The sequence below is a fragment of the Notamacropus eugenii genome, chromosome 1 (genome assembly GCF_028372415.1).
Source record: "Notamacropus eugenii isolate mMacEug1 chromosome 1, mMacEug1.pri_v2, whole genome shotgun sequence".
Lineage (NCBI taxonomy): Eukaryota > Metazoa > Chordata > Mammalia > Diprotodontia > Macropodidae > Notamacropus > Notamacropus eugenii.
The window spans coordinates 127,341,442-127,369,410 of record NC_092872.1 but is presented as its reverse complement, the minus strand read 5'-3'; the positions used below and the strand labels follow the sequence as shown (position 1 = coordinate 127,369,410).

At 40.4% G+C, this 27,969-nt stretch overlaps 2 protein-coding genes across 4 annotated transcripts in view; one reads left to right on the top strand and one right to left on the bottom strand.

The window, feature by feature from the left end:
* Window positions 1-112: 112 nt before the first annotated feature.
* On the top strand, window positions 113-25,976 carry SPG21 (SPG21 abhydrolase domain containing, maspardin). 2 transcript variants are annotated; one of them, XM_072613993.1, is made up of 10 exons: window positions 113-248; window positions 4,100-4,186; window positions 7,579-7,740; window positions 10,002-10,082; window positions 10,508-10,653; window positions 14,040-14,148; window positions 15,346-15,453; window positions 22,195-22,335; window positions 22,647-22,810; window positions 23,948-25,976. In XM_072613993.1, the coding sequence occupies exons 2-9, from the start codon at window positions 4,124-4,126 to the stop codon at window positions 22,764-22,766; spliced, it is 930 nt and encodes a 309-aa protein (XP_072470094.1). In that variant the 5' UTR covers window positions 113-248; window positions 4,100-4,123; the 3' UTR covers window positions 22,767-22,810; window positions 23,948-25,976. The 2 variants fall into 2 exon arrangements, with proteins under 2 accessions (XP_072470094.1, XP_072470101.1); XM_072614000.1 differs by lacking the exon at window positions 23,948-25,976 and adding an exon at window positions 7,288-7,442 and having other exon boundaries at window positions 183-248; window positions 22,647-23,324.
* The window catches only part of ANKDD1A (ankyrin repeat and death domain containing 1A), a 43,575-nt gene continuing 41,247 nt past the window's right edge, over window positions 25,642-27,969 (bottom strand). The window contains exons 14-15 of one of the 2 annotated variants that reach the window (XM_072613979.1): window positions 26,533-26,664; window positions 25,642-25,818 (exon numbers count right to left, since the gene is read on the bottom strand). In XM_072613979.1, the coding sequence (XP_072470080.1) occupies window positions 25,757-25,818; window positions 26,533-26,664 (194 nt within the window). In that variant the 3' untranslated portion in view covers window positions 25,642-25,756. Of the gene's footprint in view, window positions 26,665-27,969 lie in introns of both variants that reach the window. The other variant, XM_072613969.1, reaches the window with a different exon arrangement.

The following is a 27,969-nucleotide window of genomic DNA, read 5'->3' as shown; positions in this document are numbered from 1 at the left end:
GGCCCCGCCCTCGGCCCCGCCCCCGGAAGCGGCGCGGCCCGGCGGCCCGGGACTGTTGGGCGCCGAGCGGAGCGCGGTCCGGCCCGCACGGCTGCGCGCTCCACCCCCGGAGGCGGCCCCTCCCCCCCGCCCTGCCTGTCGGCTCGGCCTTGGGTACGGACGCCGAGGCAGATCCGCGGCCTGGGTCCGCGGCGGCTCGCCACGAGAAGCCGGGGCTGGGGAGGGAAGCGGGGGCCGGCCTGCGGCAGGTGAGGGAACCCGGGCTGCGGGAGGTGTGGCCGGGGGCGCCGGCGTGGGAATGGCCCTGGGACGGTGGGGGGGGCGCGCCCCCCGCTGCGGGTCTGGGACTGGGGACCCCGGGGGAGGCGCGCGGGGCCGCATCCTTAGTGCGAGAGAACCCGGGTTCGAGTCCCGCTTCCGACACCCCGGGCAAGTCCCTTAATCCCTGAGGCCCTCGCGACTCCCCGAGACCGTAAGTTGCAGGGCAGGTCCCGACCCTGCGGTGCCGTGTGCTGGTCCTGTGCGTGCAGACACGGCCTCCGGGGAGGCTTTCCCAGCTTGCGGTTCGTGCCTCGGGGCACGCAGGCAGGAAATGCTGGTAGAGACGCCGGTGGTGGTTGAACCGACTCCACGACCTGCTCCGGGCGGGGGCATCGGCCCGGGTGGGACGGGCGCCGCAGGAATCGCCGGTTGGAGCGGCTCGCGTGCGGGGATGTTCCCGACCCGCAGAACGCGCCCTCCGCGGCCGCCTTGCCTCTGCTGGATACTTTGTTACTCCTGGAGACTCGCAGAGCAGTAACTTAGTAGCCGTGTGCGACGCCTCGGGGGTTGTCACGCCATCCGCTCTGCCTCCCCCGGGCCAGACAGCAAGAGGAAACGGCCTGAAGTCGCTGCAGAAAGGCTGGAGGCAGATGTGAAAATGGATTTACTGAAAACTGGGGGGAAGGTTTCCCTGGCTGTGACTCTGGCCCATTGACGTTGGTCTAGTTAGGTTGGCAGGTCTGCCAGGAGCCCCCCGAAAAACGAGACTCTCCTATTAACATTATTTTTGCTGTCACTGTCAGTTTACACATACAGGCTTTATTCACGAGGTGTAGTCATGGCCTATAGACTAGGATAAGGGACTTGAACTGCAAGTGAGGACAGTGACATTTCACTTCACGTAAGCTGAAAACCATTATTTGGATTCCAAGGAGGCAGGTGCTCATCATCTTGAAATCTCTTACAAATGCCAAGCATCGTTAAGGGATAGGTATCGGAGGAATCTGGGATTAAACGGAAGCTTTGATGTTTACACATGCATGGGTTGGGACTAAAAATGTAGTGCATTACTTACGGAAATGGAAAAGAGCTTTTTTCTCCCTTTAAGTGGTGGAAAATTTAACCATGTTTTGATTTGTGCCCTTTGCTGATTAAACCTAACCAGCGTGGTCAGACTGTTAAGCTTTCATTGCTCATAGTTTATCCCCCATGTGAATTGGAAAAGTTAAACCCTCTCTAAAGGGATGAAAAGGATCTTTGAGAACAAACTTTCCTTTTTCACCCTGTTAGTTCCCAGCTGTTTTCTTCTCCCAGCTGTGAGGCTTTTTCACTAAGCAGTCAGTTGCTCAATCAACACTTGGTATCTCTTACCTTTCGTATACTGCCAGAACAGCACAAGTGTTAAACATAACTTGCCTTGAGCGGTAATTTAGTCCCTGTCCAGGGAATCATTAAGTCTAGAAGTCTATAGTTAAAATGAAATAATTTTTTTCTACATTACCAAGAAATATTGGTAAGAAACATCTTTTGTTTATAATATGTATATTTGATTATGATATGCTTTGGGAAAGAAGTTAAGGATGGGTATGATGTCAGTGTGTGTGTAAATACATATTTTTCTGCCTTTTGTGTCTTTGCAGTTCCAAACTTAAGAGCTCATTTTGTTCTCAGTTTGGTGATTTGGAAAGCTCATTTATTGGCCTTATTATCTATTATCTTATTATCTAAAATTATCTAAAATCAGTTTTATAAATCTAATAAGTAGTTTTCCATTCCTAAGCAAGATTAGAATGTTGCCTTCTCAGAAAAGACAGTTTATTTCTTGTAATGTAATTTTGTAATGGAACTTTAAATTCATTGTAAACTAAGTAGATTTTTTTTTTAAATGACAGTAGCTTGAGTCCATTCAGGTAAAAATTAGTGTGCCAGATGCCTTAATTTTGATAAAATGACTAGCCCAAAGGATTAAGATTGTAGTTGGGGAATGGGGATGGATTTTTTTCACCTTTAAATATACATTCTTAAGAATTAGAAATGAATCCAAGCAGAATGAAATTTCTTTTGCTTATTACAAATTTTTAATGGCTACCTTTATGCATTCGATAACCTCTTTGGGTTTTTTGTTTTTGCAAACTCTCTCATGTCCTGTCCTAATTTACCCTTTGAGATCAAATTGAGATGATAGGCAAGTGTCTCGATTGAGAATGAAATGTTAATGTAAGAATATCCAGCTTTAATTACCTTTTTGAGTCACATACATTTTGTTGGTAGAACCCTAAAGTAACACTTAGTTATCTGACAGAGCCTATAATTTGTGGAAACAAACTGCTCTAGCGTCCTGTTTTTCTTAAAGGCAGTTTGGTTCCAGGCCTCTCCGTGGTTAGAGGCTTTGGGTTGGGAAGAATTTTCCACTTACGTTTAAGTGTAGCAAGTTGCCCAGATCTAGGCTCCCCATAGTCCAAAGATCCCACAAGTTACAAGACCCATCTTCCCGGGTTCTTAGTTGATTTGTGGAGTTAGAGGATATAGTAGAGGAAAGTAATTATTTGCAGACTTTCCTGAGTATTGGGTTATGTGGTTGTGCAGGTGTTAATACTGAACTTAATTAGAATGCTTCCTATGATTGTATCTGAAACTTCTTGCAGCTGATGAATGTGGTGAAAGTTTTTGCTAATTAATTAGAATATAAAACCAGTAACTATTTTTAGGTTTCATTGTAGATCAGTAAAGAAGAATATTGTCTTAAGACTGGCCAACTGACCAAATATCATAGAATAATTGTAGTAGAACTAGAAATCATGTGGTCTGACCTCATATTACAAATGAGAAAACTAACCCTCAGAGACGTGAAGTTACTTATCCAGGTCACATAACTGTAAAGCCAGAACTCACCAATCTCATTGGTACACATTTATTTCAGTACTTCAAGGGTATACAGTTTTTTAGGTGTGATTATTCTCTCTACTAACACAGATTTATAACCATTCCATGTCAGATGGTGAATTTCTGTGGCCAAAAAAGGTTATCATTAAATGCTTGGCATGATCGTGTCTGGATTTTTAACTAGACTTGTCCTGCAGATGAGAATCAGAATCTTTCACCAGACCTCTACTCAGTCTTTCCAGCTCAGTAGTACCTGCTAGAGAGTGCATTCCCCTGACATGACTTTGGAGATCTCCCACCACCATGAGGCATCAAAATAGGGCTTCTTTGGTGCAAAAAGGACACGGTATTTTAAATAATGTTTCTCTTTTGCTAGTTTGGTAGTAGTCCCATGGGTCTGTTATGATGCCATGTTTGGTCTCTCAGAGTGCATGGTATGACTTTTAATCATAACATTAGACATTCAGGTAACTAGGTTACTTAGCAAGTGCCAGATATTTTGTTGATCACTGGGGATACAAAGAAAGGCAGGAGCTGACAGTCTAATGGGGAGATAATATGCAACATCTATGTACAAATAAGCTACATACAAAATAATGTCAGAGCAACGGCACTAAGGGTAAGGACTGAGCCTCTTGGAGCCTCAGTTTCTTTATCAGGAAAAGTGAGAAGAAATTGGACTAGATGATTTCTTAAGAATACAAGAGCCCTTCCAGTTGGAAATCCCGTGACCAGATGATTTCTAAGGCACCTTCTACCTCTAACGTTGTCATGATTCGTTGGAGTTAAGACAGTTTGTTCTTTAGAGCAAAAAAAAAAAAAAAATGTATTAACAAGATAGAATAGCTGTCTGCCTCTTGCCTAAATCATTATTTTGTGAATCGTAATAGCTTTTGTGTTTAGTGTTTGTATAAACATGAATTCTTGGTATAAAACATCACATGTTTTCTTTCAGGGTTAACAGCTGTTTCAGCAAATCATGGGAGAGATTAAAGTCTCTCCTGATTATAACTGGTTCAGGAGTACAGTTCCCCTTAAAAAGGTATGTGTGGTTTTGCTATATCTCTTTTGTATCTTTTCACCTCTCCTTCATTCCTAGAGTGGTGCTCTGTGTGTAGAAGGCACTTAATAATTATCTATTGAATTGAATGTTTACAGAGTCCTTGTTTGGTTTTTTTGTGGTTTAGACGCCATGCCAGTGTAGCCAGCCTCATTTCCATTCTTGCTAAGTTCTGTGGCTTTATTGTTCAGCAGTAAAGTTACATAATCTGTGAAGTACAGTTATATTTTGAGGTTAATTCCAGATTGAAGGCAGATAACTGGCCTCTTTATTTTCTAAACACTTTTTTTGGTAGCAAGCCCCCCATTGTACCTATGCTTCTCTAATCAGATTACATGTTCATGTGAATAGAATTTGGTTCTTTTAAATAGTTGCTTGTGCACTGCTATATTTTTTAATGTGGAAGATGTGGATCATCATCAGAATTCTGAAAAGTATGGTAAAAATCTATTATAAAGCACTTGCCTATTCCCTGGATTGTTTCATAGTACTTTGGGTCAAAATTGTTCTGTTTTTTATATCTTGTTAAATGGTGCAATTTTTTCACTAAAGTAGAAGATCAGCAAAATGGGGGTGTCATATTTGCCCCCCCAAAACAATGGACTCATCTTTTGGAAGACCTTTGACTATGATGATTTAAAAACCTCAAACTCTTTGAAAAATTGTGTAGGTATTGATTTTGAGTCCTGAAGATAATCTTTTAAAACAGTTCGGCAGTCATTGGAGAAAATGGCCTCTTCAGTTAGAAAGTATTATCAAAGTTGGAACTTTCACAGAGTTGTCAGCATAGTACGGACAAGATTTTTTAATGTGCATATATATTAAATGCCTTTATTGTAGCAAGAATTATATTCATAAAGTTATGGGGTTTTTGTAACATCAAATAACAATGAAAGTGACACAAGTTTACAGTTATTACAAAATAATTTTCCATACTGAAAGTCAGAGGCACATTTCCCTTAGTTCAGCAACCTACAGGTTTCATTGACACAGGGCAAATAACTTTAGAAGGCACTGTGGCTTTCTTACTGTGTTCACACTGGTGATTTCCAGCTCCTCCCCTGCCCTCCTCCTCTCACATTCTTTTCGAGGGCAATATGAACATCTTCATTTCTTCTCCTACCAGACCCACTCAAGCTCACTAGAAGAAAAAAAGTCAGGACAGTGGTACAACTTTTCAGAAGTCCGCAGCCCTTTCTCTAAGTTTATGGAAAGGCAGACAGAATTTGAAACAACTAATGCTTTCTTTAGTGACTTCCTGTTGCTCATACAGTCCAGCCTCTTTAGCCTAACATTTAAGGCCTTTCATAATCTGGCTGCAGTATACCTTTTCAGGTTTCTCTTAGTCTGTGTACCTCTTCATCTACTGTATTTACCAGCCATCCTGGACCATTAGCTGTTTCCTGATCCAGCGCTTTGTTCTCTTATCTCAGTACATTGATGCAGGCTATTTATTCCCCATGCGCCCCATCTCTGCCTTTTGAAGTACTTTCTTTTCTTCCAGACTTAGCTCAGGTGCCATTTCCTTGATCTTCTCAATTCAAAGGGATCTTTCCCTCTGAAAAAAACTTCATTGTTATATCCCCAGATCCTAGCTCAGGGCCTTGCACATAGTAGGTGCTTTAGTAAATGTCTGTTGAATTGAATTAAATATTTTAGGAATTCCATAAAATTATTTAGCAAATATTTGTTAAACACCCGCTATGTGCAGCACACTAGATTTAACGGTATAATTATCTCCAGTTACCAGAACACTTAGTATGGAGTTCATGACAAGGTTGCTGAAGGATTTATGATAGGCATTTAATGTCAGTAGATAATATGAACACCCCCAGTTCCCTTTTTCTCTGATATTTTTTTTCCATTGCTTCCTTAGAAAAGATCTCCTAAAAAGGTGAAGTGAAAGTGAACGTTTAAATAATTATGAGTTATTTGAAAGACTGTCTTTTGAGTTTCGTTTTACATTGGTACAGACCATCTTATTTGTTTCCCCTAAATTTGTGTCCTTGAAAAAAATCTCCTAAATCTCCTAGAGTACATGCTTCAGGAGCCTAAACTTTTAGACCATAATTGCTATGTCCTGTAAGGTACCTTGGAACAACTTTCATTTTTAGGGGAAGAAGAGAGCAGAAGTTATTCTAAAAAAAATGCGCTTGAGGCTGGGGAAGTATGTGAGCACGTGAGTGGAAGCACAAGTATTCTATCTGTAGCTCTGGTCAGTATAGTGGCTGTCCTTTCAGGTTGGAGGCAAGGCCCAGGAAAGCTGGCCTGGACTTTTCCTTTGTTTTGCTGACACAAGCTGAGCTGGCACTTTTATGTCACTCTAGCCCTTGGGAAATTTCACGTCACTCTTAATTGTTTGTTTGGTTTTTTTTATTATAAAAGCAAGATGAAACTTTATTTCCAACAACAAAGGAGTTCTTCAAGCAGAAACTGAAGGACCTCTTGTCAGGGATGTTGTAGAGGGAGCTCCTGGTCTGGCCTACCCAGGAGTCCTACAAAAAGCATTTGTGTAACAAGGCCAAAATATAGAATGGAGAAAAAGGGGAACCAAGCAAACAGGATTGTGAACTCTTTTTCCCCTTACCCTGTGACTAGTGCTGGCACTAATACCTCCTTCAGACAACCAACCCCCTACTGATTATAAATTTATAAATGACCATTTGTAATTCTAGGCTTATGTTTCCTTTTCATCCTCTCTGAGAAAGCCCCAAGGTCACAAAAGTTAATCCATCCTCCCTCCCATCTTCCTCTCTGTGGTTTGTTTCTATTAGTAGGGCCTCCCTGTCCTTGAGATTCTCCCAAGGGCAAATCTCAAAGAGCTGAGCATCGTCATCACCCTAAGCTATCGGATTTCTTCTTGTGCTTTTCCCCCAACTGTTAACTGCCTGTTTTTATAATAGAGGCCCATAGTGGTGGCAGTGGCTCTTCTTCTGTTAGAACTCCAAGGCAGAAACCAGTGAAGGATTCTGCAATTCTGCCTTCCCTCCTCCCTAGTCTATCATTTTCCCTATCCCCCACAAAAGGGCCACCCAGACTCAGTTTGCTACAGAACAGATGTCATATTCTATTTTGCAAAATAGATTTCTTCCTACTGCCTCTGTGGAAATGGGATTTGGATAACGTTAACACTACTGAAGGATAATATTATTCTTCGGAGGAATTCAAAACCATCTTCTACAGCTTTGTTATTGGTATGAACACAGAAGAAAACAAAAGAAAGCAATTCAGCTATAAGGTTTGGATCCCCTAGTTTTACCTTTTAACAAGGTGATATTAATATTGTCAGTGACGTTCTATTTCTGTAAAATAAGAGCTGTTTAAAAACTAAATTTATTACAAGAGTCTTCGTACTTTTTAAATTTTTTTTTCAGATTATAGTAGATGATGACGATAGTAAAGTGTGGTCACTCTATGACGCAGGCCCCAGAAGCATCAGATGTCCCCTCATATTTCTTCCCCCTGTAAGTGGAACTGCAGATGTGTTTTTCCGGCAGATTTTGGCACTGACTGGATGGGGTTACAGAGTCATAGCAGTGAGTATTATTGATCTTGTTTCTTTTTCCGCTGTCACTTCAGGCCAGGTGTAAAAGCCGTGCTTCACAGTTGGTTTTTAAGTAAGAAAGAGTTGTTTTGGATGCGTAAGAAAGTTGTCAAGGTGTTTGAATGGAAGTAACATGTATGCTGAGATGTATAATACACACATGACTGCAGGTCACATCATAGCCCCAAAGACATGGTTATACATAGGGATTCAGAACACCAGCACAAGCTGATTTGTCTCCCTCTGTAAATGTACTGATTCTTTGTTCAACCCTTTTCTGGATAATGGAGAGAGAGAGAGAATGATATAATTCATTGTAATTCTTTAAATGACCTTTTATGAAGGTCTGTGTGTGTTTGTCCATCAGACAAATGATGGCATGTCTTGCACTTGACTTTGTTTTGAGTGAGGGAGGGTTGTGCAGGTCACCAGCCTCACTTCTCCTCCAGAGCCATCTGAATCCAGTGACCAGATATTCCTCAGGATGACTGGAGATGAGGCAATTGGGGTTAAGTGACTTGCCCAAGGTCACACAGCTAGTGAGTGTCAAGTGTCTGAGGTGAGATTTGAACTCAGGTCCTCCTGACTCCTGCACTGGTGCTCTATCCACTGCACCACCTAGCTGCCCCTATGAAGGTGTAGCCCAGCTGTGAATTTGGTACCTCCTTTCTCCTTCCAATTCCTGCTGAATAGCTGACTATATTCCAGTCAGTGAGATTAAGTTATAGAAAGTTTCAGTGTCAAGTAGCAAATTGAAATCAAAACCCACTGCCTTATTTGGATAACTGAATGTGGACCATACGTTTATGTCTCTAAAACCATAGGATAAGTAATTTAACTTTTCTTATATCTGCTAAATGTCAGTCTGTGATTAGATTTTTCTGCTTTGATTTAGAATTATGCCTAAATTAAAAACTAGACATTATTAGCTATAGACCTAGATTAGGTATATATTAGCTATGTAGATGTAGATACATAAGTATATGTTAGCTAACTTCTCTGCGTTTTAGCTGTTGACCTGACTTCTTTGATCCTTTTAGCTAGTTGGACTTATTTGGTCAGAATTCTCTACCCTGTGTGCAAATCTTTTCTCTTTCATTTCCCAGAAAGGAAGTTGCATAGGGTTTGTTTTTTGTTTTTTTTTTTTACTTCAAAACAATATTTCTGGATCGTCACTAACCCAGGTTCTTTCATTGCTCAGCTGTTCAATCTTTTTCTCCTCTTCTCAAAATTCTGATTCTTTGTGGAATTTGGTAAAAGTAGAATTTCTTATATAAAAGCCATAAATTATCATTGATTCAGCTCAACCTGATGTCAGTTAGAAGACAAGCAGAATATAATGCAGGCAGGGTTTACATGAAGAAGGCTGTGGAGATGAGCTGTTCACTCCCAGCAGCCTGGAGTTAAGAACTTCATTGCTTTTCTTCGTCATCAGTAAACAGTAATTGAGAAGGTTCCTGGTTTCTGGTGCTGTAGTCAGTTTCACAGATAAATATTACAGAATAGGACTCAGTACCAAAAAGAAGAGGGAAAATTTGGTTTAAAAGCTCCATAAAGGTATGTTGTGGCAAGAAAACACAGTGGAAGCTATATAAAAGCAGCTGCAACACTCGTTTGTGTTCGTGCCTTTTCCTAACGTAGACTTCATTTTCAGTTCTTTTGACTGAAGGAAATTTGATTGGAACAGTATCATGATTTCTTTTCAAAGAAAGGTTCTCTTCTCTCATTACCCTCACAGTTTTTTGTGTGTTTAGGAATAAAATTGATCTACATCAAAATTGTCATTCATATAGTATTAGGAAACTCGTGTTTATCCATTCTTGAACACCAACTTAAATCTTTTTTTGTTCGAACTACATTGTTACCTCTAATTTAAAAATTATTGCAGTCTTTTGTTTTTATATCTTTATCTCTCAATATATTTCTTCCCCTTTTAACCCAAAGAGACTTCACTTGTAACAAAGAAAAAAACAGTTCAGGAAAACTAGCCAATGCCATTCCACGCACTAGTCTCCCACCTCTACAAAGAAGTGTAAATGTTATCTCTGATTTTTATTGAGCAACAGAATTAACCTTTTAAATGAATTGTGACATTAAGCTAAAAACTAAAATCTCATTATTATAGATTTTCAGTCAGAAAAAATTATTAAATGATAAATTCCATTGTATATTGAGACATTTTCCAGATGTACATGGATTAGTTTCATTGTTTTAATAAATTAAATAACTTATTTAAAATCCTTCTCATTACAGCTGCAGTATCCAGTTTATTGGGACCATCTTGAGTTCTGCGATGGATTCAGAAAACTATTAGACCATCTACAACTTGATAAAGTTAGTACACCCAAATTTTTAAACCACATAATTTTAGCTTATCTTATATTCAGAGACTAGGAGCAAATCACTTAACATCCTGTTGCCTAATGGCTGACAATTTGTATTGGTTGAGAGTGTTTCCTGACATGCAATTTTCCACACTAGTGAAATTAAAGGTCCAGATGTGTGTTTTATGTAACTTTTAAAAACCTGATTATAACTTAGTTACGTTACATTTCTGGCTGAGATATTTGCTTTTAAAGCTATACTCAATTCTAAATAAAGAGCATCTTGCATTTCCCGTCTGTTCAGATATCTCAAGTGTCAGGGAATAGCCTTACCGGATAAACTTTGTGTAGTTTTGCTTTAAAATTGAATTGGGGGTGGGATTTCCAGGTGCTTTACTGCTGTTTTTTGGTAATTTATATTTGATTCAAATTCAGGTTCATCTTTTTGGGGCTTCTTTGGGAGGCTTTTTGGCGCAGAAGTTTGCAGAATACACTCACAAATCTCCCAGAGTTCATTCCCTTATCCTCTGTAATTCCTTCAGTGACACCTCCATCTTTAATCAGACCTGGACTGCAAACAGGTAAGAGAATTAAACTAAAACTGATATTTTACTGAATACTGAAATGCTAGACAGTTTGGGGGAAGTGAGGAGAAAGAAAGATAATTGCATCTCACAGTCATATTGCTTTTTTGTTGTTATTCAGTCATTTTTTAGTTGCTTTGTGACCCTAATTGGGGTTCTTGGCAAAGATACTGGAATGGTTTGCCATTTCCCTCTCCTGCTCATTTTACAGGTGGGGAACTCAGGCAAACAGGATTAAGTGACTTTCTCAAGGTTACACAGCTAGTTGTGTCCAAGGCTGAATTTGAACTCAAGAAGTTGAGTCTTCCTGACTCTAAGTCCCAACACTCGATCCACTGCACCACCTAGCTGCCTATGATCATGCCATTGCCCCCCTAAAAAAACAAACCAAACAACTTTATAGGGAAAAAAGAACCTAATGAACATGGATTCTCTTCTAAATTTTGATGACGCATACACATTTTTGCACACATGTAACCAGCATGTATAGCCTGCCCTGGATTCTACTTTTCCCCTCACATTATACCATCGTATAAACACATTTCCATATTTCTACATATCTAAATAATTCACCTTGTTATTTCTAATAGCCAGATAGTGTCCATGAACACATTTCCTTAGCCATTCCCTTATTATGGGGCCCAAAGGCTCTTGCCAAGTTTTCACATAAATTGTGCCTCTGTGAAAGTTTTGTTTTTGTTGTTGATATTTCTTTTACGTTATTTCTTTGGGGCATATTCCTCATACTGGAAGAATCAAGTTAGAAAAGATCAACAGTTTTGCTTTTCCTGGTACATATTGTCTTACTGTTCTTTACAAGGTATGATCTGGCTTGCAGTGTTACTTACAATAAATGTGGGCGCCTACATTCTCTACCTATATTAGATTTTGTCATTTTTACTTATTTCTTCTGTTTTAACAGCAGGTCTGTGGTATTTTTGCTGGTGAGGCTAGGCTATACGTTTTTTGTTTTTTTGTTTTTTTTCTACAGTTCTACAGTCGCTAAACATAAAGCTTAGATTTTTCCCCCCCACCACTCCTCTCCCTCCCCAAGATGGCATACAATTATAGGATCTACACATACTTTCCTCTTGAATACGTTTTCACTATAGTCGTGCTGTGTAGACGAACTAAAATAAATGGAAGAAATCATATAACAAATCAAAACGTAGTATGTACACACACACACACACACACACACACACACACACACAAATGATCTGCTACATTCGGCAAATGAATTCCATAGTTCTTTCTCTGAGTGTAGAAGGCATTTTGCCTTAGAAGACCCCTGGGAAATTTTTTTTTTTTAAGTTCTTGTGTTGTTACAAAGTTCCAAGTCTACCAGAAAAGACTCTCGCACACTATGGTCATTGCTGTGCACAAAGTTCTCCTGGTTCTGCTCCTTTCACTCAGCATCAGATCATATAAGTCCTTCCGGGCCTCCCTGAAGTCTTCTTGTTCATTAGTACTCCATTACATTCATATACCATAATTTATTCAGCCATTCCCCAATTCACGGGCATCCCCTTGATTTCCAGTTTTTGGCCACCACAGAGTGCTGCTATAAATATTTTTGTACATGTGGGACCTTTTCCCATTTTTATGATCTCTTGGGGATACAGTCTTAGAAGCGATATTGCTGGGTCAAAGGGTCTGCACATTTTTGTAGCCCTTTGGGTATAGTTCCAAACCACTCTCCAGAACAGTTGGATGAGCTCACGGCTCCACCAACAATGAATTAGTGTTCCAACTCTCCCACATCCTCTCCAACATTTATCATTTTTTTGTTCTGTCATATTTGCCAATCTAATAGGTGTGATGTGGTACCTCAGAGTTGTTTTGATTTTGTATCTCTCTAATCAAAAGTGATTTAGAGCATTTTTTCATATGATTATAGATATCTTTAATTTCTTCCTCTGAAAATTTAGGCTACGCATTTTTAAGAATACCTAGTGACTTAAACATACCTTTGTGATTAGTCTAGTTTCCAGGTTTCCTCATAAGGAAAACACTGTTGGCATGGTTTTCACAATCCAGATAGTATTACACTGTTATGTTTTGAAATATCCCTCTATCCATTTCTTTATTTTCAGTGCCTGATCCAGTATCATCCTTAAAATATTAAACCATAAACAGGAAAGAACCTGATTGGAAGGGAAAACATTGGCTCTGGCACAGAATGATACTGTGGAAAGAGTCTTGGAGCCGGAGGACTTGGTTTTGAGACTTGGCAGTGTCACTTACTAGTCGCATGACCCTGGGCCTCAGTGCTCAAATCTGAAATGAGGATGATCATATTTACAAAACCTCCTACATAGGATTGTAGGGAGGAAATCACTTGGTCAGTCTGAAAGCAGTATTAAATATAAGTGGTCATTACTCTTCCCCCAAGGCTTTACCAATTTCATCATCAACCAAAACCCATTTTGTACCCATTATAAATGATTCACAGCATAAGTGAGAAAGAATTAACCCCTTAAATGAATGTTTGGTAATCATAAATCTTCACATTCAAAGATTACTTACTTTGGGAAATACGTTTTTTCAGATGGCCAGGAGGCTCCTTTTCTTTGAAGCAGCAGTTTCACAAATGGTGCTCTGACAGCCTGAAAGCGTTAACCAGTATTTTCAAAGGGAGCACCTGATTCACTGACAGGATTAGACTGAACTTGTCCTGATCTTTACTAACTAGTATCCAAGTGAAAGCATCAACTTTTCTACCTTTTTAAAATGTTTTGAATTATTGCCCATAATTCTTTGAAATACTCACATGGTGGTTAAGTAACAAACAACATACTGTCATCCTTCATGATATAGAAGAAGGCGCATATGATGCTTGTTTACCAAAAGGCAAAAGAAAAAGGCCTGTCTATACCCAAGCATAATTTGTTCTGCAGAGTTAAGCTTAATTGTAGCTACAGGGGAAGAGGACCTTCCTAGAACTGCTGTTGAGAACCAGAGCTCCAAAGAATCTTTGAAAGACGAAAGAAAACCTAGAAAGCAACTGAGAATCCCTCCTGACTTGTTGCTAGTAAAATCCTAGTAGAGGCTGGGAAGGGCCTAGTAGGGGTGGACTGCAGGTTAATTAAGGCGAGCACCACTTTCTTCTCCATGAGGCTTTTCCTGATTCTCCCAGCTGCCTGAGCCTCCCTTCCAAAAGTCATTTTGTATTTATCTTGCTTAGAGTTCTTGATGTGAATGTTGGCTTCCTAATAGAGGGCAGAATTTTCATTTTTGTCTTTCCATTCCCAGTATCCAGTACTGTGCCCAGCACATGGTATACCCTTAATACCTGCTTGTTGATTGATTGAATCTATATATACTGTTGGTGTTGCATACTTGGATATTCAAAATACTTAGTTTGTGTCTGTGCATTGCAGCTTTTGGTTAATGCCGGCATTTATGCTCAAGAAAATAGTACTTGGAAACTTTTCATCTGGTCCTGTGGATCCTGTCATGGCGGATGCCATTGATTTCATGGTTGACCGGGTAAGGGGTATCTCACTGTACATGTTCTTTGCTATAGAATGCTCCTCTTGGCTTGTGGCACTGCATTCCTCAAGCTGGATGTCACAGGTTGGGGATTGTGGGTTTTTCTTGTTTTGTTCAATGTATATAAAAGGTGATTATTGAGCTTTAACATTTTCATACATCTGAACAGACATTACAAAATTGCCCAAGACCCCTTATTTAAGAAATCTGTCTGCCATCCCATGCTTTGTAGCTTCCTATTATTTAGAGATTAACTCTCACCTCTTAAATCATTACTAACTCATCTGCAGATCAGAGACCTGGCCAGTGGTGAATTTCAAGAAATAGCTCATTATATTGCATTTAAATTAAAGAAACTTAGGTCTCTGCATAACTGTAAAGGTTTACTGCTAAGTCTCTGAGTGTTCCTTCCTTTGAATGCACTAAGTCCATTGAATGTTTTTGGTTTTCATTCACAATTATGGTTTTCAGTGCCTGGAAGACAGTATTCTCCTGCTGAGTGAGGAGGGAGAGAAGAAAGAAGGAGGTGCCAGTGATTTGGTAGGGAGGCAGCCATGAGTCAGACCTTCAGAATACTCTCCATGGAGGAGTTCTCTTTGTGCCCCATTGTAGTGCAGTAGGTGTCATCACTCTTGTGGACTTTCACCCCGAATGATCTCTGGTTGTCCGTTCAAGTACTTATGGGTACTTTGGAGGTTACTTTTATAACAATATGTAGCATTTTGCTTAGTTCTCAGTTCTTTTTTTTATAATTGTGGAAGGATATGGGTTCATAGTCCTACCATTTTGTGTTCATATGCTTTATTAAATACCAAGTAGATAGTCTTTTGGAAACTGTCAGGCACCTTGAAGAATTATCTGCTGACATTATATGTACATCATGAATTAGGGTCATCATTTACAGCCTTGCATTTCAGGGATAAATTGAAGCTGAAACTGTCAAATGCCGGTTGCAGTTTATCCCCCGAATGGGGAATGAGGCTTTACAATTGTTGGAGAAAAAAATTAAGTCTGGGTAGCTTGGTGCAGGTGACTAGAAGGCCAGGTCTGTTTTCTCTCATGTTGAGCATGTTTCATCATCAGTGGTATTTGTTGGAACACCCTCTGGGCGACATGCCAGGGGAAGAGCTGGTTTTCTCAATTGATTTAAATATCACCTAAAAAATAAATCTTTAACTTTGCTTTCTCCTACAGCTAGAAAGTTTGGGTCAAAGTGAATTGGCTTCTAGGCTCACTTTGAACTGTCAGAATTCTTATGTGGAACCTCATAAAATTCGGGACATTCCTGTGACTATTATGGACGTAAGTTTTCTTTTTGTATGTGAAAGTAGATATTTTACCTTCATTTACATAAAGGTAGAAACCTTGTTTTTTTTTATTCAGAATTTTCCTTGCCTTCTGGAATCCTAAATTTGCTTTTTATGGATATTTAAAATCAGAAGTAGCTTGATTGTTGGTTACTTATCCTAGGTTTGTCCTAGAAACAGCCCCATTGTCAATTTGATTTCTCCACTGAGGTCTCTCTGGTATGGAAGGTCACTCTTTGTTGTTGAATGCTATGTCAACAGAACATCCCCTCTGGCAACAGTGTGAAAACATACCCAATTGTATTTACACTTACTAATTAAAACTTTTTATTTTTATTTTTTTAAACTGTTTTATTGATGCCTTTTGTTTTATATCACAGTTATTTCTAGGTCTGTAACACAGCCCCACCCTCTCCCATGTCAAACTTTTCTTTGTAACAATAAAACAAACAAAAAACCTCATTAAACAAGACAACCTGATAGAGGCTCTGACGTTGTCCTTGTGCATGTCTCCCCCATACTTCTACCAAAGGGAGACAGCTATGTTCCCTTCTTTGTTCTCTAGCACCGTTTCTTTTTTGCTTTCTCAGTCTCTCAGAGCTCAGGTTCCTTCTTGTGATTTTTCTTCTTTCTGTGTAGCAGGAATTACTACATTTATATACCAGTTGACTTTTGCTTTACTTGTTTCCAGTTTTTGTTGTAGTTGGCACCACAAAGAGTCCTGCTAAAACTCTGTTTTCATCTTTGAACTTCTTGGGGTATATGTCCAGTGGAGGGGTTTATTCGGTCAAAAAGTATCAAGTCATGTCAGAGGTTTGCACCATTCCAAATGGACGGCCAAATGGCTCAATCGATTCGCAGCTCTACAGACAGTGTACAAGTATTCCTTTCTCCCCACAGCTCCTCTAGCACTGTCTTCATTTTTGTTTTCTTGGTCAATTTTCAGGGTGAGAGGTGAAAACTCAGAATTTTTTTTTTTTAATTTTGTTTTTGATAAAACAGTTCAAACTTTTGGTCAGGTGATACTTCTTTTTAAAGCATTTACAATATGACCACAAAAGAATTTTTTTTTAAACATTTATCAACTGAGACACAAATGATATTTATGTTGCTAACTTCACAAGCTCCTGACCTAGTTGTCTCCCCAGTATTACTACGAATTCAAGGACCCTAACTTATTGTTGTTGTTCTAAAGTCCTACACCTAATAGCTTAATTTTAGACTTAACCTCGGATGTTCCCCTACCCATAATCTACGATTTAATAGATCTGGTATTAAGCTTACAAACCTTTTGACTATAGGAAATTGCCACCAAGAGTAGGGACATTGCAGGGAAACAATGTCTCCCCAACTTCATGTCAGTTCCAGGCAGGAGTAGATTGTCCACTTGCGTTCAGTCAGGCTTAGAGTCTGCCAGGTGTCAGTGGGGAAATTGAGTCAGGAGAATCCTACCTCAGCCCAGGCTGAACAGCCGCTCTCCCGACCTTCCCATGAGATCACCTTTTGCAGTTCATACCAGCATCTCACAGAAAAACTCAGAATTTTTAAAATTTGTATTTCTCTTATTATTATTGATTTGGAGCAAGTTTCCAAATGGCAATTAACGTAATTTATAATTTGCAATTCTCTCAAAAACTGTTCACAACTTGTGACTACTTATCTTTGAAGAATGGCTCTTGATTATTCCTTTTTTGTATCCTTGAATGTCACGATAGTGCTGGGAACACAACTGATAGTTCATAAATTCTTCCTGTTGATTCAATTCAGCAAATAATTCTGATATTAAGCTATAGAGAGAGGAAAACTATCAGGACTAAATAGTAACCTTTTGAAACTGGGTGTGAAAGTATTGTAATCCTTGCTGAAACTGGAAGTTGAATCTTATTTCAATTTTCTTCCATTCATGTAGGAAACTGGTGGAGTTTGATAGTTTTGTCTGTGGGAGTCCCAAATTTCATGCTTGTGGGTACTTGGATTCATCAGGTGTTATCTTTCTGAGTTTACTCACACAGAGGAAAATGAGTGTAAGAAACCAGAGACTCCAGCCAATAGCTGCTGCAATCCAACCGTCTTCATCCATTCCATGCTTGCAGCACTGGGCAGCCTTAGAGCAGAAATCTATATTAAAGCATTGTACCATGAATGCTGAATCTGACACCAGAGAAGGCACCGATGAGGAGTTGTGTGTTTCTGCTAAGTAAGTTGTGAAGAAGGACGCAGGCAGGAGGATGAGGCTGATGGAAAGGTAGATTACAGATGAAAGCTGCTTCATGGTGGAGATGGGAGGCACCTATCCAGACTGCCCTAGTACCGCTTGTCTTCTGGAAACCTTGAAAATTACTCTGTCAGACCAAAACTACTTTAGCTATAAGGGCATGAGGGCCAAACCACTGACCACAAGTGACCAGAACACACCTTAAACCTCTCATAGGTAGCACTTTTCATGATAACCTTATGGATAGGGTAGCGCAGAGTTTTGGGTTCTTACATTGCTCATTCTTTTTGAACTCTAGGATTACAATAAAATTAATTGGTATAGTAGTTTAGAGTCCAGGTGTCCAGAATGCAGGCAGTGACAGTCTCACTGTGCTCTGATCACATATGGAGCGTTATTGTTGGTTCTAGGGAGTGTAGAGGTTCTAGGGCGAGCACCCATGGTGGTGACTGGAGGCGATGCCATTCAAGGATTGGTTAAAGATACAAGAGATGACATAGGATTTGGTAGCTCTAAAGGATCGTTACATGGAAGAAGGACTAAGATAGGATGGATTAGAAACTTTTATAAGGATCATTGAAGGGCTTTTTACATTGGATAAAAGTTAAGCAGAATGTGATAACTATCTTCAAATGTAAGAAATGCTGTCACTGGAAATGGATCTGACTGGTCATTCCTTTAGCATGTCCTCAGCTCTCTTTACCTGTATCTTCACTTTACCACGGCCAATCTCAGGGATCTCACCACAGCCCTAATCTGTGTTTCTTCCATGATTCTGAACCCTGACCTTCCCCTCCTTCCATCATACCCTTCTCTCCTTCTACAGCCATTGTTGGACCTCCTCATGACCTCCATTACCTGTATCCTTCTCTTTTCTCCCAGGCTATGAACTCTGCCTTATTTGAGAAGAAAAGTCTTGTTAGCTTCCCTTCACAGTCTTGGTTCTAGAGTCGACCTCGTCATCTGTACGCTGTCTTCCACCCTTGCATCCTTTGTGCTCTTGCCCTATTGGTACTCATGCCAAACCCCAACCCCAGAGGTTACACCCTCTGTCTCTGTTCTTTGTTTCCTAATCAAGTGTTGCTAAAAGGTTTTGAGGAAATCGTCCAACTCTGCCGACTGACTGCACTGCTGATTCATGCTGTCTAATCTTGATACGTAGCAATCTTTTTATTCTTGCCCAATCGACTTTCTAACGCAGTCTCTGCAGTGGCTGTTTGGAACAGTTTTTCTCCTAACTCAAGACCCCAGGCCACCTCATTCCTCTCTCTCAGCAGAGCAACTCACTTCTTTCTCTACTGATGGAATAGAAGTCATCTGGCAGGCACCTGCTTTTCTCTGTACCTCAAAACTACATGTGTAGTCTTTTTGAATTTGTTCTAGGCTTCAAGGAAGAAGCGGACCTTCTCTTTGCCAGCCTCTTTCTTTATGCCCTTGATCCAGGCACTTCTTAGTGCTTGAACCTTTGACCCTTCCTCTTCTCTTAAGTCTCTCCTTATCTTCTCATTTCTTCTCCTCTGCTTGCATACTCTGCATTTCTTCCAGCTACTGTACTTTTCCTCCATCTTTACACATTCCTAGGAAAAAATCATCTACTCTCACCTGATCCCAGTTCCTCATCACCCCTTGTAGTCTGGCTTCTATCACTGAAATTGCTTTCTCTGAGATTACCAGTGATCTAAGTACCTACTCTAGTGACCTTTCTTCAGTCCTCATTTTGTTTGACCTCTGCAGTGCTACATGGTTGGCCTTCTCTTCCTACTAGATGTAGTAGGATAGGCTCTGTTACTTTGGTTTCCATGGCACTGATGCCTTACTTCGAATTACTTCTAGCCCTAACTACCTTCTTTCTTAGGTCATCATCTATTTCCTGCCTTGTAATGGTGGGTATTCTCCCACTCTCTCTGCCGTCTTCTCTTCCCTATACTTTCTTGGGGCTTTCATTAGGTCCAGTGGCTATTTAATTATCACCTATACGTAGATGTTTCCTAAATCGTTTATCATAGCCCTGATTTCTCTGTAGAGCTCCAGGCCCAATTTGCCACTACCCATGAAATATCCCTGCCCATTGGCACGTCAAACACAGCACATCCAAAACGTTACCATTCTCTTCCCAATCCTGCTTGCCCTGCCTTCACACTTCTACATATATGTTGAGGACAGCATTATCCTTCCAGTCAATGAGATTCAAAAACTCAGTTTCTTTGACTTCTCTCCCAGGCAGTTGCCAGGTCTGCTCAGTTTTCTCTCCATAATTCAATTCAACAAACATCAAGATCCTTCTGTGTGCAAGATACTATGCTAGTCATGGGGGACACAGAGTCAAAAACAAAACAGTCTTTGGCCATTTATTTTGTAGGGGGGTGGGGGAGAAGAGGGAAAGGAGTTACAATAGGAACACAAATGACAAAAGTTCAAGGAAAGCTGAATAGAAAAAAACTCTTTAACAGTTGGAAAGGTCACAAGGAGCAGTGGCACTGGAGTTGAGCCTTGAATTAAAATAAGGATTTTGAGAGCCAGAGATAAAGAGGGACCTGTTCTCCTTGCAGCTTGTGAAAATTAATGGAATCAGGAGCTAAAGTATCAATGACTAATAGTTCAGTTTATGAAGTGAGAGTCACAGAAGATACAGTGGATAGTTTGGCCTTTTGTTTTCATTGCCTGGCATAGTACCTTATGCATACCTTAGTTTTTAAAAATACATTTTTGTTGATACTGTATTTTTATATAACCTGCATTTTCCATGGTATTCCTCCTCAAATCCTCACCTAGAGAAACATTACTTATAATAAAAGGATTTTTAAAAAGAAAAAATCAGCAAAACTAATCAACATGTTAAAAAAAAGTCCTGTGCTGTATGCTCTTTTTTCCACGCCCGTTATCCCTGATCTTTTCTAGAAAGCAGGGAGGTAGTGTCTTCTCAGACCTTTTCTCTGGGGCAAAGCTTAGTCATTATAATTTTGAAGCATTCAGCTCAATGTTTTTTCAGTTACATTATTGTAGTCATGTATATTATATTCCTGGTTCTATCTCCTTTATTTTTTATTAGTTCATATACCTGTATTCATCATAATCATAATTTCTTAAAATGCAAAAATATTCCATTGCCACGGTTTGATAACTATTGTCTGCTTTGTTTTTGCTTCTTTACTACCCCAAAAAGTACCAACACGCATGGGGTACAATATGGGACTTCCTTTTTATCACTCCCCTCCTTGTATATGTGGCTGTCAGTGAAATTTCTGAGTCAGAGGTACTCACCTTTTTTTTTTTTTGGAGGGATCCTCATTCACTTTAGTCAAGCACATGTATCATAGTTCAAGGGAAAAAGTCAGCACCCTGAACCTCAGAGAAAATACAGAGGAAACAGAGATCAACAGACTGGGCTTCCAGCTGCCCAGCCATGAGCAGTGCATGCATCACAGATCAACAGACAGCTCAAACTGATCACACACACATGGTTACCAGAGAGAGAAGCGCCAGGGAGCTCCTTGGCAGCTGCCCAGCCATGAGCAGTACGTGCATCACAGATCAGCAGACAGCTCAAACTGATCATACACACATGGTTACCAGAGAGAGAAGCACCAGGGAGCTCCGTAGCAGCTGCCCAGAGTCTCCTCTGGCCAGACAAACACTTCCAAAGAGGAAGCCCGCTACGCTTCTTAATACATGTTTGAGGTGAATTGAATTCTTTGCTAACTCCTCTACAGAGAAATATGATTAGCGCACAGAAATGAAGAGACTTGGCATCAGTTAGAATTGTCTGAAATTGAGACTCATTCGTGGAGTGAGGAGTTCCCTGCCACTAGAGGTGTTCAAAGAACAGATAGCAAAGGGATTCATCATCAGCAAGAAATCAGAGTTAATGACATCTCATGGCAGAGCCTGTGATTCTCTGGGTTCTGGCTTTACTGCCCACGTAATCACCACCAAATTTGCAATCCATGCATGGCTTATTTTTATGAGCACACTGAAGGTTGACACCAGCGGGGGAAAGGGCTAAAGTGGTTAAAAAAAAAAAAGTGATTCAACCTCTTTAAGGTTCAATAAAGCATTCAGCAAGCATGTTAAAAAAGAAAAAACTTGCCAGGCACTGGGGACATAAAGATAAAAACTAGTTGCTGCCTGCCCCTTCTCCTGGTGGAAAATAGCATGCACCTAGAAGAGTAAAAGCAAAATTTTTACAAAGTAAAAGTAATTTCAAGGGAAGGGTGGAAATAATAACCAGAGATAATTCTAATCATATAATAACTAATAAGTGTGGAAATCAGGAAAGAGCTCTTAGAGTAGGTAGCACTTGAGCTGAGGCTTGAAGGGTATGAAGTAACGAGGGAGAAAATTCCAGGCATAGAGAGCATGCACAAAGACAGGAAGTGGGAAATGGTACATGTAGTTTGTAGGCTGCTCTGACAGGAAGGTAGAGTGCTTCAGAGAGATGACAGTTCTGGGATAGTTCCCATCAGCTGAAGAAAGCTCATTAAATACAACTGTATTTTTAGCTTTTCTCCCTTTTTCTCAAAGGTATTTGACCAGAGTGCCCTTTCAACTGAAGCTAAAGAGGAAATGTACAAATTGTACCCTAATGCTAGGAGAGCGCATCTCAAAACCGGAGGCAATTTTCCTTACCTTTGCAGAAGTGCCGAGGTGAACCTTTATGTGCAGGTGAGTCCCAGCTCAGGGGCTTCTGAAACGTTGGACTGTTGCTTTTGGTTTAATGCTTTGCTGACGTGGAAGTGGAGGCCAGCAATTGGAAGCTTTGGATGGTTTTGAGGAAACGATTAGATTTCCTAATATTTGGAAAGCAACTAATTACCCTGAGGCTGTTGCTCATTGAACACTTTAATTATAAGGTGTCAGTCAGGGACTCTGGGAAAACTTTTTTGTCGAATCAAATGTGATGAGTAAATAGTATCTTTTTTTTAAGAAATGCAAAGAAGTCACCATTTAAGTCGCTCCTCTTTGCATTTCTACAGATCCATTTACTGCAGTTTCGAGGAACAAAATATGCAGCCATTGATCCCTCTATGGTCAGTGCCGAAGAACTGGAAGTACAGAAAGGAGGCCTTCATGTCAGTGGTCAAGAAGAGCCATAGGGGGCTGTTTGCATCTGGACATCGAATGCATCGGCCAGCTTCCGGTACAATCAGGGCCTTCCAATCTGCCTCTTTGTTCTGGGATGTGGTTTTTGGAGGGCTTTTTGTTGTTGTTAGCCAGTCATCACCAGGCTTCTGAAATAGGACTGATTATTCTGTAAAACGCATTACTGGTCATGGTGAGCTCTCCAGGCCAGTGTAACTGCATCTTTTTTGGTTTGACTTTTAGCTTTTGAATTTAAAGAAATATCTTTGAAGCCTCCTATTTTAAGAATTGTGAAAAATTTTGCTACCAAAAGTCTTCACCTCTGCATTTAAGGGAACATTAATTTGTGGAGTTTTGGGGTTTTTTTTAATGCTTTAGCTGTAAATACTGCCAATCCAGATTGTGTACTAGAAGCTTATTATTTTTTATCTATTTTTGGTTAAAACTTGTTAAGGTGCCAAGGCTACCATCCACCTCATTGCTTTATTTCTAATCAAAACAAATTGTTTGGACTTTTTTAGCTGTCATCTTGCCAGCTACTATAATCATTTTGAATAAAACATCAGATTCAAGAAGTGGCCTTTTTTATCATAACTGTCGCTGCTGCCATGTAGACACAGAATTTTTAAAGTTGATCTGTTGCTGTCTGATTATCAGATGATCTGTGTAGGAGCCCAGCAAGATCATTCACATGGGTGGGCTTTGTTTTTAAGAGGAAATGTGTGGAGTCAATGTTGTGGAGAAAAAGGCTTAATTTGCTGCTTCTGTCACATGTTTTCTTTGTGAAAGAAGAAGGAAAGTGCACCTGCCTGCCAGTTCCCAAACAGTGGGAGAAAGCCAGGTTGAATCAGACCTGAAGAGGCAGGTCTGGGCATCTAAGTCCGAGAAGTTGATTATAGTCATACTGAGTCACTTGACTTTCAACAACTTACCTCCTTCTACTATAATGGACATACTTTAGCAACCAGACTATTCATAATTAAAGGAAAGTTTGGGTTGGGTTTCCCCCCCTTATTAGAACATTAGGCTTCAGGATCATTGTGGAAGGAAGGGGTGGAGTCTGTTAAAAGGGCACATAAAGCACATGATTAAAAATGGTGCTAAGTAGCCACAGTGGTTATGAAACAGCCTCTTGAGGGTACCTTCTCAAACACATCGGTTCTTACTGTTCTTACTTTTCTCTCCATGGCTCTAGATGGCAGCTGATGACTTCTGTGGTATCTGGTTTGATAGCCTGCTTACGTCGGACATTGCACAAGCTGAAAAGGCTTCCCTTTTGTGGATAGCCACTGAGAATAACGCACAGTTTGTATTGTGTTACTCACAGGTTTCTGCTTTTCCCAAGCAGTGACTTCTCACTTATTAATACATGGTGAAAAGAACTGAAGAACTAACCCCCAACTATCGGGAAATGTGAATTGTGGTGGATTTCTCTCAGGAATAACTAATATGACTACAATAGACAGTGCAGAAAAATATACAGGTCTTCATTTATATTCCAGTATCATTTTCTTCCTGGCACCTGAAAAGCCCAAGGATACAATGGGAAAGACATCTTTGAGCAAGTTAGAATGGTGTAGTGGACAGAGGGCTAGCCTCAGCCTCGGAAAGGCCTTTCTCTTTCTGTGCATGTGAGGGAGTGACGATGCTGAGGTTGCTGCTGTTAGCGCCAGGCTGGACAGCACCGGGTCAGTACTGCCAGCATTGTTTATGTGAGAGTCACCTTTCCTCCCCAGCTGGATACTGCTGAAGAATACTCGTCAGTGGAGCTGAGAGGAAGTCTAGAGTAGCTGCTGTGTTTAATGAATGAATTAATACTCACTTGTCCAATTCAGAGTTTTACTATAGAATCTCCAACCAAGATATTAGTCTTGAATTTAAAGGAAATAGTTTGTTTTATTCAGAAGCTTTTTCTTCTTTAAAAAATTAGGAAACTTCATTTTTAAAGTTCATCTCACTAGGAGATGTGAATTCCCTATAATCTAGGTGCTATCTGATGACACTTATAGCCCACAAAACCAATGTCTGCATATGGTTACATGGCTAGCACTCAAGGCAAAACTGCATGCTTGCCTTTTGCCCAGAGGTCTTTTGGCATTGCAAGGGAGAGGGAAAAAAATACACGCATAGGAGAAAATACACTTTCTTCACAACTACACGTGATCTGGAGGGTTAAGCAGACCTAAATCCTATTCCCAACTCTGCTAACCAGCCATGGGATCCATTTCTTCGTATGTTTATAAAAAAGGGGAGGGAGGGTTTGAACTAGACAATCCCTTGAACATTCTTTCAATCCCTGAACTCTGAGTTTCTTTCCCTTCTCTAGACCTTTGTCCTAATGGGCAACTTTTGCCAACAGAAAAAGGTTTAATTAATTGCCAGGGTATTCACTTCTCCTAAGAAGTAATTTCCTTCATCTCCCTCTGTGGAGTTATGCAATAAAGCAAAAATTGGACATATGTAATTTTCAGACCACATTTCTAAATTCTTAAACAGCTGTGCAGCTCTGCTTTTCACAGAATGTTGAGCTGTTAGATTCAAAATGGCCTCTGTAATTTTTTCTAGCTTTTATTATCTGTGACACTTGAGAACTCATAACAGCTTGTCCTGACCAGTCCTTTTTTAGCAAAACTCAGGAAAGCGGTATTCTTGAATTGCAATGAACAAGAAGTACACTCCTTTCCAAACTTTAAAACACAGACTAGCTTGTAAATAATGACAGCTGTAGTATAAGCAACCTGCAGTAACAAAGCCAAAGTGACCGATTCCGTGTGATTCCAAAGCCCAGGGCGTCCCGTAAGCTGTTCATGCAGCTGTTTACAGTGACTGGTTTGTGAGGAGACCCAGAACAAATCCCTGTACAGACCCGTGAGGAAGGGGCTGCTGGCATGGGGCTTCCTTGTAGATCTCAAGATTCTGGGTTCAGTGAGAAGCAGTGGCAGAGAGCCATCAAACGGTAGCCACTTTCTGAAGGGCTGCTGCACCGTGCTCCCTCTAGCTCAGCTCACATTGTTGTGCACTTCTTAGAGGAACTGGAGTCTGCGTTCACTTTCTTTCTGATGTTTTCTGTAAAAGAAGACAAGGAATTTGTGTTTCTTTTTTGCCAGAAGGCTCTCATCTACCTTGCAAAACGGATTTTATTTTCATGACCTGAAGCCTATTATCCTTCTTTCTTTATTGTGCTTTCTTCACCCAAATGACCGATTAAACTCTTGTGTATATAATCTGGCTGGTCTGGAAAGGAATATATTATATTTGCATTTCTGAATGAGAGGAATATGTTGCCATACAGGAATATGAGGAGTGGAGAGCAGGAGGGAAAGCCCACCAGAAAAGCAGCAGAGAGGTAATAAGTATCTCATCATGCCCATGGTGTAGCATTTACTCCGTAAAACCTTGTTGTAAAAAATGTATACCCCCTCCTTAGCTTCCCCATCCCTGAAAAAAACAAACAAGAAAAGTGACCTCATCTTCACCAGAATCCAGTGAGGTTCATTTGGAAACAGCTGATAGAATTCGACTTGCCTAAGGTCACCTCGGAACAGATCAGCAGAGCCAAGACTTAAACCCATGTCTAGCCCTTTCCCTGCTGGGTACCCCACTGCCTTGTATCAAATTTCCTTTGTAAATGCATCCTAAGGAGACCTGGAGGTGTTCCAAATTCAAGCTGCCTCTGCCAAGGCACACCTATGGAGCTGTGTAGAAAAACAATTGAATTATCAGATTCACCAAGGGACGCCAGTGCTCTACTTAGCCGAATTTGCTGAGGATGTATTTTACCAGCGAGATCTCTCCTGCCAATTCCCATGAGCCCTTCATATAGTCCTTTGTTTGGGTTTTCAGCTGCCATGATCACACCGTGGAGCCAAATAAGCAGCATTCTGTGGCCGTGTTCCCAGTAGCTCTTAGTGCCTGATGACAATGGAGAATAGGAGGAAAAAAACAACTGAGTAAGAACTTGGAGCCACCAGCAGCAGTCTGAGTACATTTGTTTTCAGCTAATGTCCAATGACTCCTTAAAGGAAAATAATAAGATGCCTCTTATGAAGCTCATTTCCGTAGGTGGCTCATACAGAGATGAGGGCGATGATCCACGAAGGGAAGGTCAAGGCCCTCCATGGACCGTAATCTCAAGAGTCTCAGCCTGCAGGAATCTCTTCCCCTGACTTTTTTAGAATAATTTTTATTACAAGTTAACTTCACTTTCTATTAAAGCTTACTAAGCATTCAATCCCACACTATAACAGAAATCTACTTAAATACAAATAACAGTGTTAGCTTCTCAGCAGCAACAGCCCAATCCCTTTCCCATCTGTTTGTGTATTCCATATCTGTGTTAGGGCAGGGGCATCAAACTCAAATGGAAATTTTGTTGTTTAGTTGTTTCAGAGTCTTTGTGACCATACTGGGGGCTTCTTGACAAAGAGACTGGGGTGGTTTGTCATTTGTTTCTCCACCTCATTTTACAGATGAGGAAACTCAGGCAAACTTGAGTGATTTTTCCAGGGTCACACAGCTATTAAGTGTCTGAGGCCACATTTGAGCTCAGGAAGATGAGTCTTCCAGACCCCAGGCCTGGCGCTCTATCCACTGGGCCACTTGGCTGCTCTCAGATAGAAATGGGGGCCACTAACCTGTATGTAAGGATCCCTATAGGCCACATAGGGATTTAGGAAACCACACACTAGCATCGTGTTGTGTTGTATTTTATATATTTTGTTAAACATTTCCCAATTACATTTTAATTCCATTTGGGTCACATTCAGAAGTGTTGGACCACTTGTGTTAGGATTAACTTTTAGAAATGAGTTATGTAATTGTAATCGTTGCTCTGCTTTATATAATTGTATACGATTTATTGTATTTCTTTATAATCCCTACATTTGTCCTTAATAGTCAGATACATGGATAGGTAACGGTTTACTCATCCCTTCTGCCATGAGGCATTTGAGTCATTGACAGGATTTTTTCTGCTAGTGGCATAGAATGCAGCGATCAGGAACGTTTATGGATCACCCCATTTTTTTCCCTTTTCAGTGACATCTTGGGAGCACATTTCCAACAATGGGATAATGGAGATAATTTTATGTCAATTTTATTATTTTTGTTAGGTACTCTCTAGAATATTGGTGCTACTAGCCATGTCTAGGCTCTGTTTCTCTATGGTCCCACCCTTCTCCTTTTTTCCATTTTATTGTTGCCATTTCAATTAAGTTC